Below are 13,672 nucleotides of genomic sequence, written 5' to 3' on the forward strand. Positions count from 1 at the left end.
CTTCAAGAGTACCCGTCTCCAATGTCCTCTTCCCTCGTGCCAATGCCTTCTGAACCCAACCTCGCCTTCGTAAGTTGAGTCGCCTTGGTTCCTTTGTCAAATGCTTCTTCGAGATAAGGTGTATGTGCCTAGAAGCTCCCTTCGTCTTTGATACCATGTAGGATGAGTCTGCTCCATCAGAATGAGGGACCCATGGAACGACATGATCCCGCTCTTGCTTCTGCAAGAGTTCATGTCATTGACCTCTGTTCATGGAAAGCTTCGTGCCTCCGCTTCATGTTTCATCTTCTATGTCAATTCCCTTCAAGCGGCTTGGGTCCTTCATCAAGTTATACATAAGTTGCTCCGCTCCTCGATTTGCATTGAGTTGATGGTGGCTCTCATGCCTACCATTCCATGGGTCAGCCCTTCGTTGAGTTTGATCTCCATATGGGCTCCAAGTGTACCTTTATTTGTGCTGCCTTGGGTCGCTCCTCCACTTGATCTCGCAATGCATCCCCCAATACATTATCTCAAGTGAGATCATGCGACGACTTCTCGCCGCTCGCCCGGTCCGTTAAGCTTTGTGGGGTTGTTGTCTTGAGGTACTTCTCATTAACATATGCGGTCCGTTGCACATGATTCTCCTTCTGGAGAACCGGGACTTATCCCTCCAAGGTATCTATCCCGTTGGAGCAACTTCTCTCTGTGCATTGTTCTGCCCCCGCAAATGCACTTGCTAGATTGGGACTCTTCACTAATACAGCCCGTGCTGCACCCTTCAAGGCCTAGCAACATGTTGAACTTGCTGCACATTTCAGCCTCCTACGGACGTATCCTTCTTATGCCGAAGAGAAAGTTTCAATGCTCCATGGCGCCGAGTTTTGGTCGCCTTGGGATGGCCACGAACATTCCATCATCCACATACAAGCCCTTGCATGAGTATCTAATTCTTCGAGTTAGCAATTCCCCTAACATCTGTGAGCTTTTGCATAACTCTTTCGGTCGCTGAACAACCCATTCCACCTTGCATGGTCTCATCCTTTACCAAGTGTCTCACTTGTCTTGAGCACCATCAAGCATGGTTGCCAACGTCGAGCCGTAGCTCGAACTCAGCCATCCCAACCTTTGTGCGCTATGTATTCTTCTAAACTTGCTTGTCCTCGTGGTGCCTTTTACGTGAAGGGTTGGCCATTCCTTTGAATGCCAATCTCAAATGCTCGCTCCTCTGAGCGGCTCATTTTCCCTACATCTCCATGCTCGTTTCCCTCAAACGGTCGCTTGTGTTGGTTGCCCTCAACGCAGCATTGTTAGGTCCTTCACGTTTGTATGCCAAGTGTTTTTATGAGTGCTTGTTCCGCTCTGATACCATATATTATGCACTTAGCTGGTTTTGCTTAAGTCGTGCGGCACCCTTGCATGTCCGTCCGCAAAAGTTAGTCTCCCCGAAACCTCATATGGCCCTTTAGGACCTACAAAAGAGAAAACGGGTTAGAGAAAACGTCTCACTCAGGATCCACAAGCAATCGCTTCAATAAACATTTCATAGCCAATGCAAATTACAAACAAATTTCACAAGCTCTGAACGGTCAGACAACAAAGGTTCCAACATGGTCCACTACAGACCAAAATCCCCACAAGTGCCCACATGACACAACTTTTGTTTGCAAGCTTAGGATAGCCACCAAAACCAAAGAAAATGGGGCTTCTAAGCCTAATGCCAACCCTTTACATGCTATGCAAAGCATGAACAAAATCGAAAGACATAGACATACATGAGCATTACATCAAACACCCGGTTTACAGTTTTGTTTATGACAATGTGGGAGGACTTGAAGCGAGAGTTGAGAACTCAGTTCCTACTTTAGAACATAGAGTTCGTCGCAAGGAGGAAGCTAAGACAACTCCGCCAAAGTACTTTTATTCGGGACTACGTGAAGCAATTTTCTGCACTGATGCTGGATATATAGGACATGTTCGAAAAGGATAAGATGTTTAGCTTCTTTGATGGCCTGAAAACGTGGGCACAATATGAACTGTATCGAAGGAATGTCACCGATGTGATTGAGGCAATTGCAACTGCGGAAAGTCTCATTGACTTTGTTTCCTCGGAGGACTCAGGGAAAAAGAAACAATCTTTAGGAAATCGCCCACCAAAATATTCTCAAGGAAAGGAGTCCGGGGGCGAACAAAGGAAGAAGAGTTCCTACAACGGGCTAAGCTCAAAAGGCAACACCTTAAAACCTGGCGGATGCTTCTTGTGTAGAGGGCCACACATGGTGAGGGAGTGCCCATTGAAACAAGCACTCAATGCCTTAACAGCTTCAATCCACCCCCTTAAATTGGATAAGGGTAAGGCCGTTGCCCTTAGTTCGAGTAGTTCAGAATCCAGTAGTGATGATGAGGAGTCGTAAGGATCTCGGATGAGAGCAATACATTTTTTGAATACGTTACGAGGTCAAGTGGCAGGAACTTGAAGACGAAGCCACAGAAAGCAGGGAGCAGCGAGTTGATGTACGTGAAAATCAAGCTCAATGGTTGAATAACCCGTGCGATGGTGGACATAAGCGCCACCCATAATTTCATTGCTGATAGAGAAGCAAGGCGACTTGGGCTAATCTTAGAGAAGAGCCCAAGTTAGATGAAGGCGGTGAACTCGGAAGCTAAGCGAATCTCCAGACTAGCAAAGGAGGTACCCATCAAGATCGGGACATGGAATGAAAGCACAAACATAATGACGACACCATTGGACGACTTCCAAGTGATTCTCAGAATGGAGTTCATGCATGCGGCAAAGTTGGTGCCAATACCGTTCTTAAACTCCTTATGTCTAATAGGAGCGATGACCCCTACGTAGTTCTTGTTTCTTGAGGATGAATTAAGGACCCACAACAATTGAAGAAGGGGGTGCGAAAAGGAGATTTAACCTTTTTGGCTACTGTAAAGCTAGAGCCACTTGACAGTGAGGTTATTCATGAACCTGCTATGGTGGCAAACATTTTGAAGGAGTTCACAGATGTCATGCTGCCCGAGTTGTCAAAAACTCTACCACCACGCAGCGGGGTGGATCATCGTATCGAGCTGGAGCCGGGAGTGAAGCCTCCAGCGAGACCATCCTACCGCATGACCCCTCCAGAGTTGGCAGAGCTCAGGAAGTAGTTTGATGAACCGCTAAGCGATGGTCTCATCCGCAGTTCGAAAGCACCATTCAAAGCTCTAGTTTTTTTCCAAAAGAAATAAGATGGGAGCCTTCGATTATGTGTCGACTATTGGGCCCTAAATATGGTGATGGTGAAGAACAAATATCCCAACTCGCTCATCGTGGGTTTGTTCGACTAATTGGGCAAAGCAAAGTATTTCTTAAAACTCGACCTTTGGTTGGGGTACTGGTAGGTATGCATTGCTGAAGGCGATGAAGTGAATATTATCTATGTAACTAGGTGTGGAGTATTTGAGTTCTTGGTGATGCCTTTCGACTTAACCAACGGTCCAACCACATTCTGTACCCTCATGAACTTACTATTTAAGGAATATTTGGATAAGTTTGTGGATGTCTATTTGGATGACATCGTCGTTTATAGCCAAACGCTTGAGGAGCATGTCGAGCACTTTCGAACAAATTTCAAGGTCCTCAGGGAGAACACTTTGTTCGTGAAAAAGGAGAAGTGCTACTTTGCTCAAACAGAGATTTTGTTCTTGGGGTATCGAATCGGTGACGGTTCCATTTGGATGGATAAATCAAAGGTGCAAGTTGTGGCGGAATAGCGAACACCTAAGGTACTGGAGCTGAGATCCTTCATTGGTTTCGTCAACTATTATTGGTGCTTTATAGTTTGGTATTCGAAGCGTGTAGCTCCATTGACAAAGTTGCTGAAGAAGGAGAAGCTTTGGCGATGGTCTGTCAAATGCGAAGCGACATTCCAAGATATAAAGGTTGCTGTGTTGGAAGAATCAGTACTTAAATCTTAAATTGCCAAACTATGGGAAGCCCTTTGAAGTCTATATAGATGCTTCGTACTTCATTATTGGAGGAGTACTTATGTAGGAGGGTCACTCGATGGCCTACGAGAGCCGCAAACTTAATGATACCGAATGGCGGTATCCGATGCACGAGAAGGAGATGACATTGGTGGTCCACTATCTACGAGTTTGGCAACACCACTATCTACGAGAAGGACGGACAACATCACTTCGAGTTACTTCCAAACTCAAAAGAAACTCTCGTCAAAACAAGCACAATGGTAGGACCTCATAGCTGAGTTTGATATGTCAATTGAGTACAAGCCTGAAAGAGCAAATGTCGTGGTCGATGCATTGAGTCGGAAAGTGGAGCTGGTGAACGCTATGCAGTTGGAAGGCGGAGCCCAAGCATGTCAGTCAACTTCCTTTCCAGAATCAAGGATGGACCACACAGTGATCCCTATGAAGTAACCCTGATGCAACTAATTAAAGAAGGTAAGACATGACGATTTTGAGTCTAGGAGAGACTCGTCTACACTAAAGGGAATAGTGTTTATGTTTCTCGAGTGGACAATTTGAGGTATGAACTCTTGAGAGAGTGTCACGATTCCCTTTGGGTTGGACATCTTGGTATTTACTGACCATTGGCTCTCGTAGTGAGGGCCTTCTATTGGCCGAAGATGGGGACTGATGTAGAGGAGTATGTTCGAACGTGTGCCTTACTTGCCAACAAGATAAGGTAGAGCAGCGGAAGCCGATCGGACTTTTGGAGCCGTTGCTTGTACTAGAAAGGCCGTGAGAGAGCATTTCCTTGGACTTCATATCAAGCTTGTCGGCAATAGGGGGACTCAGATCGATACACATGGTGGTCGATCGATTTTCGAAGTATGCAATATTCAATGCTGCACCCCTACACTGTTCAGTAGAGGAGACGGCTAAGTTGATGAGAAAGAAAAGTGTTGGGGAGTCCCGCACAATATCATCAGTGATCGAGATGCTCGGTTTTTGGGGCGATTCTGGACCGAGCTATTCAAATTGCTAGGGTCCAAATTATACTTCTCCATAAGTCTCCAACCCTAGAGGATGACCAAACTGAAAGAATAAATTCGCTCCTTGAGCAATATTTTCGGCACTACGTGTGTGCCAACCAACGGGATTGGGTGAAGCTATTGGACATTGCCCAATTCTCCTACAACTTGCCGTGGAGCTCTGCGTTCAATAAGAGCCCCTTCGAGATCATTACGGGATAGCAACCATCGACTCCTCACACCTTAGCAATCGGGTATCCCGGGAGTAGTTCGTCAGCATATCACTTTGCAAAGGAATGACATCGAAATCCTAATATTGTGTGGGCTTATTTGAAGAAGGCAGTCAAAAAGATGAAAAAGTGGACAGACTTGGGAAGGCGATCACAGGAGTTTAAGGTTGGCAACATGGTGTTGGTGAAGCTCCAACCATCATCACTTAAGTTCTTTAGGCAAAAAGTGCACAAGGGATTAGTATGCAAGTACGAAGGATCCTTCTTTATTATCAACAGGGAACTTGATGGGAACTTGCCATCGCGCCCGACACTCGGTGAATAGTCGTTTGTGAACATGTGATTGTTCGTTTTGTTTTCTAAAGTATTTGTTTTCTCCTTTCTCTCTTGCACTCAAAGTGTTTGCTAAATTGCTTGTAAAGCTTCCCTTTTCGCAAGACGTCGGGACTTGTCCGCCACTCACTTTTGAATTAATCAGCTTGCTCTTTTTACAGGTCCTACGGGACCTGGGTGATGTTGAAAATTGACTGACCCTTTGTGGATGCATATTGCAAGAGTGCATTATAAATTAGGCAATCCCAGCTAAGTCCGAGAAATTGGCGTAAGGGTGCTTCACGACTTAGGCAACTTTAGCTAAGTCCGTGACTTTGCCGCAAGGGTGCCTTACGACTTAAGCAATTTCAGTTAAGTCCGTGACAGAATGGTAAGGGACAGTTCATGTACCAGTCCATAGGAGATTGGTGAGTGATGCATGGTTTGGAATGCTACGAGTGATATTTTAATCGTTGCTTGAGAACACTTGTTGATTGCAAGGCATGCTTCTTTTTAGAATTCATAGCTGAACTTGCTGAGTATGATCAACTAACTGTCATTATAGTAAAACTATTGTGCATCATTGCACATCTAACAACAAGTCTATCCTCTTACTTCTTTTCCAGTTGCATTTGACTTGTTCATTTTCACATGTTAGCACATAACTGCGGAGGTGCAAAACCCTTTGGTCTTCTGGTTTACGGGATCTAACATTATTTGCTAGATTTTCTTTTTCAGTTGCTCAACAAAAATCACAGTTTGTTGACATTTTGGCTTCTATACATTTTTATGACCTGTCATTTAGGATAACATGTATCGAGTATCTTCTGCTGAATGAAATATTTGGCTGGAGTATGTTAGTTGTTATTTACCTTGTCTTTCATTTCAAATTTTTTTGGCCTTTTCTGCATGATATTTTTAAGAAGCTATTTACCTAGCACCTAATTGTAGTTTTACTGTCATATTGGCTTTTAGCAAGGCATCCAAAAGGTTCTTGATGTAAGATTTCACCCAGAAGGGCTGCCTCAACTGGTGTGTAGTTCTAATCAGGTAAGTTTTTTTTTGCAAATTTTAGCTAATGTTCGATACAATTTATCTTAGATGTAGAGTTATTTATTCTGGTCAACCTATACACCACTGTTTGTTGTCGTTTTCTAAACACATACCAAATTTGAGCTGGGTGTTTTTTTTGCCTTTCTTCTTCTGATCAGGCTCCTAATGAGTTACTACTCTATAACCTTCTTTCTGGAAAGGCAGTGCAACTTAGTGGTCATAATTGTCAGGTAACATGATAATTGTGATTCAGTTTGATTTAGTTGTAGAGTGTTCTCTTGAATTGTATAAATTAATACTGTGAAAAAGTGATATTTCATTTTATACTGTGATAATTCTTCTGAAATGGTATTGTATAACCTCATATTTCACCCTTGAATCATGCTGTAGTTATTTTTATGAGATTCTTGAAATAGGTTAAGGTTTTAAGGTTTTATTTTTCTTAGTAATTACTATATAGTTGCAGGAGATTTCTTGTTGATGGATAGCTAGTGCTGGAAAACAGTCCCTCTCATTTGAAGGTTATGTGGCTGTTCACTGATGGAACATTACTTTGTGTCAATTGTTAAAGAAAACAATACCATGCTTGATAAGAGCTCTTATTAGCTTTTGAATCCTTGTTCATAATGTTCTTATCCCATGTTGTTTGATGACTTTGATCAACATAAAAAATCATAATTATTATATTCTAATGTCTATATTTTCTCAGAGTAGTAGTTTCTTTACTACTCGATTGATGCTGAGACATCTGGACAAGAATAAGAAATGAGTTCTAGAAGATCTTGGTTGTAATTTTGAAATATTAAATGGTTTTAATCATGGTTCGCATTACCGTACCATATCGACGTTTCGACCTGGGCTCGGTATGGTACGGTACGGTGTACCGAGCGGTACACCTGATTTTACAGATTTAACCCTCCGAAAATACCTGAAAATTAAAAAAAAAAGTTAGGATAGGGTTTTCAAGTTACAAATAAATATAGTAATAGTATAAGTTTAGCAAAATCAATGTAAATTAGATAAGAATAGTATCACATATCTTTTTCGAGCTTTGAGGTAGTCTTGTTCGAGGTTTGTATTTCAGCCCGTTATAGATTGAAATATCTACAGAAAAATCAGTTGAATTGTTAGACTATTTTGTTACAATATAAACTCTAAAATTCAAATGAATTAAATAATCACATATGTAGATATACCTGATTGTTGATTACTTGATTCTACCACCAAAACGAACGACGGGCCTCCACGGGTGGTGGATCGAGGTCCTCGATTCGATACATCTGCATATCAATATGATACGTTTGTTGGACCCAATCATGAAATTGATCCCATGACATAGTGTATTGATACATCGTATGCCATTGATGCATCAATGTGGTGCTGATCGTAGACTGATCGTCATGAATCATATTTGTCCGAGACAGCTCTTGAGGCATATATTGGTGAACGTCAGAGCTTCTACTTTCGCTATTGATCTGCTGTTCTGTATTATACTGTTGCTCAAAGAAGGATGACCAACTATCACCATACTGTTGTTGCCCGTATGATTCTCCATAATACGATGGCTGTGAATACGATGAGCCTCTTTCTATGTCTATATTATGTATGCTCTGTCGCATTTGTTCATATTCATCCACTGCCTTCCCCTTCCCCTTCCCCTTCCCCTTCCGCGCATAAACTTGACTCGTACCTTGTCGAGTTCCATGATCTGAATCTTGAGTGGCATATGTAAAATATTGCTCCTCAGTCCATTCACCACCCTCAAGTTGTGTAGACGAGACCAACAATTGCCCGGCATCACTGCCATCATCTGTCGAGGCACTGCTGTTCGTGTTGTTGTCGTGTCTCTGGACCGAGCGAGAAAGAGAATGTGATTGTGAAGGTGTCTCGTCGCCCTACTCGATTCTTTCCAACGATGCAACTGATGCTACTGCCTTCCCCTTTGGCTTAAATAGAGGAGAGAAGAATGACTTAAATAGAATGAGAAAGGGCTCCAACGGTCAATTTCAACCGTTACCGAGTGGTATCGGGCGGTAACGGACGAAATCGACCATTATCGAGTTGTGTCGGGCGGTAACGATCGAAATTTCGATCGTTACCGCCCGATATTACCCCGTATCGTTCGATACGGGGTTTTTTTTGAGTTTTTTGAACGTACCGCCCGATAGCGGGCGGTCCGCGTACCGGTAGCCTGTCAGACCGATACGTACCACCCGTACCGGGCGGTATGATTCTGTATGGCAGACCTTGGTTTTAATTGTGTATGGTATGAGTTCTAAAGGTGTAATTTTGCAGATGATATGGTTCAAATTAATGAAGTTGGGATTAATTCTAAAATTAAGTTTTGGAGATAAATATAGTATCTTAAACAAAGACTTAGGCCGATAATTAGATATAATTTCAACAGTGCTAAAAGAACTGAGTGTAGCTAAGATTGTACAGCAGGAGGATTAGCTCTTTTAGAGGCACTCAAAAGACTGCTAGAAACGGTAGATGGCAAAAACTTGGGGTTAATTGAGACGCCGCCTATTTTATCACCATGCTTAAAGGAGAAGCTCCCATCTCTTTCTCTCTTGAAGCCATTATCTCGGACATCAAATCTTTTTCTTCTGATGTATCTGTCAATAGATTTTCTCATATTTGCAGAACTCTCAACTATTGTTCCCACAAGCTTGCCGATCTTGGGAGAGTTCACCGGACTGTCACGGACTTAGTTGGTTTTGCCTAAGTCGTGCGGCACCCTTGCGTGTCTGTCCGCAAAGGTCAGCCTCCCATTGTCCCTTAGGACCAACAAAAGAGAGAACGGGTTAGAGAGAACACCTCAATCGGGATCCACAAGCAAACATCTCCGAAAAACACTTCATAGACAATGCAAATTACAAACAGACTTTACAAGCTCTGAACAGTTGCACAACAAAGGGTAAAATGGTCCATTACAGACCGAGAATCTCTCGCACGTGTCCACATGACACAACCTTTATTTACAAGCCTAAAGTGGCCACCAACCCAACTAAAATGGGACTATTAAGCCTTCGGCCGCCCCTCTACATGCTGTACAAGGCATGAACATGCCAAAAGACACAGACATACATAAGCATTACATCAAACATCTTGTTTAGAAGTTTGTCCGTGACATTCTCCCCCACTTATTCCTTCGACGTCCTCGTTGAAGCCTTTGTCGACACTACAACTCCTCGCCTTTGCTGAGTCTTCAATCTTCTGCTCCAGCTACAATGCGCCTCTTGCCTCCCAGCTGCTCCTCGTTGCTGTTTTTGAGTAGTCGAACCTTTTGATCCGCCATGCTGCTTCAACTCACCAATGACTCAGACTCTAGTGTGGGGTTGGCTGAGTTGTGTTGATCCTTGTTGATTCCTGCGGATCCCCCAGATGAAGGAAAAGACCATCCTTACTGCGCCAGTCTCTCAAATGCCTCATGCTGCTTGAACTGGGTGGATGCTTGTTGTAGCTTTAACGAGCATCATCTCGCAAACGTATGAAGTTTTGGGTCTTTCCTCTACAAAATTTGCTCATTGACTCTTATTTTACTTAGTTATCACATCCAAGTAGGTTCGCATCACTTCCGCTTTCGATTGGTATTTCGTTGGGAAATGAAGCGGACAATCTACTCTCAGTAGCACCGATCACCGTTGGTGAGGATTTGACAACTATTGTCTTCCATTATCTTCGAAGGGTCTTTGAACTTGTGCAGAGCTCCTCTGTTGGATAGATAAGAGAATTGGGGTACTCGGTTTCGCCCATTCTCTTAAGAGTTGAGAAGGCAAAGGTTACTTGACTTTGCCCGCCTCCTCGAGGTTGTACTTCATGCATCAAGCTGGTTACTGGCCTTCGCCTGCTCTTTGCTCACACTTCTGAAGCACTTGAAGTGTTTACACTCCTTGCGTTGAGTTAGTTACTGTGATTCACCTTCTCAATGCCATCGAACTTCTGGAATGCAGGAAGTTTTAACCCCAACTTGGAGTAATTCTCTCATAGGTTTGGTCGCCTCTGGGATTGTACCGTCTTCTCCATTAACCCTGCCGCCTACTCCGCTGAGTAGCGAAGGTACAGCACCGCGTACTGCCTGCTTCGTTCCTTGGTTATGCACTCTTGCATGACCCGAAGTCCTTCACTTTCGGCTATCTTGATGAGAAGCTCATTGACACTGGTCTTACGAAGTTTCTCGGCCTTTGCCCTTCAGCCTTGTCTCGGTACTTGGAGATTGCCTCTGCATGCTCCACCTCCTCGGCCCCTTTCACGACCAAGCGCTCTCTCTCCATGAGAGCAAGGGATCAATGACTTTCACGGAAGTCCCGCCTCTGCGGTACCATAGCGCTGCCATGCCCATGGCCCTACTATCCGTCGCCTCGCATCTGCATCCCTTTTCTTCACGATCAGTAGATATGTCTCCGTGGCACTCCTCTGAGTCCACATCCATTCTAACTGATGCTTGATTTTGGGTAGCTAAGTCCTTCTGGACTCGTCGTCGCTTCCTCGTCCCTTTCGACCCCCTGCTTCAACACCTCTGTGTTCTCCAAGCAGTCCGTTTGGTCGATGGAAATACAGACTGCAACTCCCATGCATGGCCTTTGCCATCACGTTGTAGGGTTTGCACCAATTCTGTTCTCCTTAGCTTCCTTGGTAGCAACGTTCGCTTACTCGACATTGTCCTCTGACTTGCCGGGCTCCCTTAAGCGAATATGAGCTCTAGAGCAGTCCAACTCTCTAGCTGCTTCGATCATACCTCTGCATGATCAAGTCCCTCCCATGGAACTCACTGGTACTTGCATCCGAACTTTTCCTTTGGTGGAACCCAGCCCCCATATGTTGATGACCAAGGTTTTCATCCAATGCAAAATTCGATGCACGCACGGAAGACCCGCCTTTGCGGTACCATGGCCTTCACTCCTTGAATCCATAGCCCTTCTTGCCGTTGTGTTGTTCACCGAAGTGGAGCTTCCAGTAGCTCCTGATCATACCTCCGTATGATCTAGTCCCTCACAGGACTATGTCGTGTGTATCGCATTTCCACGAACTGTTCCACCACGATCCGTTGCACCATGTTGCCTCCTGGTGACATCTCCATTGCATTCTGATCCTTGTGGAATAAACTCGAATTGTGAACCCTCCATGTGTGGCCTCTGCCAATACATCGCAGGGTCTCTTCTACATTCGATTTTGTTCGCTCCTTTGGCAATCGACCTTTATCCACCCACTCTTGGGTCACACCTAGATGAAGCACCGCTCTAGGACAGTCCGTCGCCTAGTAGCTCCCGAAGTCCACCGACTTCACTGTAATTTGTGCACCATTGTCTGGATCCTGGGCCTCTGCCCCTACCAGCACAATCTCCGCTGCGCACCGCTTCCTTCATGACAACTTGAATGGCAACACTGTGGCATATTCTTCAAAAGTACCCACCTCTGAGTCCTCTTGCCCCGTGCTAAGGCCTTCTGAACCCAATTTCGCCTCCGCAAATTGAGTCGCCTTAGTTCCTCCATCAAATGCTTCTCCGAGATAAGGTGCATGTGCCCAGAAGCTCCTTTCGTCTTTGGCACCATGCAAGATGAGTCCGCTCCGTCAGAATGAAGAACCCATGGAACAACATGATTCTACTCTTGCCTCTGCAAGAGTTCATGTCTTTGACCTCTGTCTAAGGAAAGCACTATGCCTCCGCTCCATGTTCCAACTTCTATGCTGGCTCCCTTCATACGGCTTGGGTACTTCGCCAAGTTACACCCAAGTTGCTCTGCTCCTCGTTTTTGCATTGAGTCGATGGTGGCCCTCGCGCCCACCATTCCACGGGTCAGCCCTCCCTTGAGTCCGATCTACATATCGACTCCAAGTGTGCCTTCATTTAAGTTGCTTTGGGTCGCTCCCCCACTTGATCTCGCAATGCATCCACCAATGCATTCTCTCAAGCGAGATCATGCGACGACTCCTCGCCGCTTGCTCAGTCCATTGAGCTTCGTGGAGTTGTTGTTTGTTGAGGTACTCCTCCTCAACTTGTGAGGTCCGTCTCACATGATTCTCCCTCTGGAGAGCCGGGACTTATCCCTCCTGGATAACTGTCCCATTGGAGCAATATCTCTCTTCATTTCGGAGACCACCATCCCCTTGGACTACTTCGATCTGCTGAACAAACTGTGCATTGTTCTGCCTCCTGCAAACGCACTTGCTAGATTGCGACTCCACGTCAATACAGCCCCCGCTGCACCACTCAAGGCCTAGCAACATGCTGAACTCGTTGCACACTCCAGCCTCCTACGGACGTATCCTTCACATGCCGAAGAGAAAGTTCCAATGCTCAATGGCGCCGAGTTTCAGTCGCCTTGGGATGGCCGCGAACATTCTTTCGTTCGCATACAAGCCCATGCATGAGTACCGAATTCTTTGAGTTAGCAATTCCCCTCACCTCTGTGAGCTTTGCACAACTCTTTCGATCGCTGAGCAACTCATTCCATCTTGTATGGTCTCATTCTTTACCAAGCGCCTCGCTTGCCTTGAGCACCATCAAGTATAGTTGTCAACGTTGAGCCGTAGCTCAAACTCAGCCATCCCAACCTTTGTGCGCTCCACATTCTTCCAAGCTTGCTGTTCTCGTGGTGCCTCTTGCGCGAAGGGTTGGCCATTCCTCTGAATGCCAATGTCAGATGCCCGCTCCTCCGAGCGACTCTTTTTCCCTACATCTCCATGCTCGTTTTCCCCCAAACGGTCGCGCGTGTGTTGACTGCCCTCAACGCAGCCCCGCTAGGTCCCCCACGTTTGCATGCTAAGTGTTTCTATGAGTGCTTATCCCGCTCGGATATCATCTGTCACGGACTTAGTTGGTTTTGCCTAAGTCGTGCGACACCCTTGCGTGTCCGTCCGCAAAGGTCAGCCTCCCATTGTCCCTTAGGACCAACAAAAGAGAGAACGGGTTAGAGAGAACGCCTCAATCGAGATCCACAAGCAAACATTTCCGAAAAACACTTCATAGACAATACAAATTACAAACAGACTTTACAAGCTCTGAACAGTTGCACAACAAAGGGTAAAATGGTCCATTACAGACCGAGAATCTCTCGCACGTGTCCACATGACACAACCTTTATTTACAAGTTTAAAGAGGCCAC

The 13,672-nt window shown here is 45.1% G+C and overlaps 1 protein-coding gene across 4 annotated transcripts in view; it reads left to right on the plus strand.

Moving 5' to 3' along the window:
* Window positions 1–13,672, plus strand: part of LOC103973245 (uncharacterized) — a 62,905-nt gene that overhangs the window by 24,419 nt on the left and 24,814 nt on the right. For all 4 annotated transcript variants that reach the window (XR_010481854.1, XR_001976465.2, XM_009387752.3 and 1 more), the window contains 2 exons: window positions 6,485–6,559; window positions 6,721–6,792. Coding sequence is in view for 2 of the 4 variants with exons in the window: in XM_009387752.3 (XP_009386027.2) it covers window positions 6,485–6,559; window positions 6,721–6,792 (147 nt within the window). In the remaining 2 variants the exon portion in view is untranslated. The remainder of the gene's footprint in view (window positions 1–6,484; window positions 6,560–6,720; window positions 6,793–13,672) is intronic.

This window comes from Musa acuminata, chromosome BXJ2-1 (genome assembly GCF_036884655.1).
Source record: "Musa acuminata AAA Group cultivar baxijiao chromosome BXJ2-1, Cavendish_Baxijiao_AAA, whole genome shotgun sequence".
Lineage (NCBI taxonomy): Eukaryota > Viridiplantae > Streptophyta > Magnoliopsida > Zingiberales > Musaceae > Musa > Musa acuminata.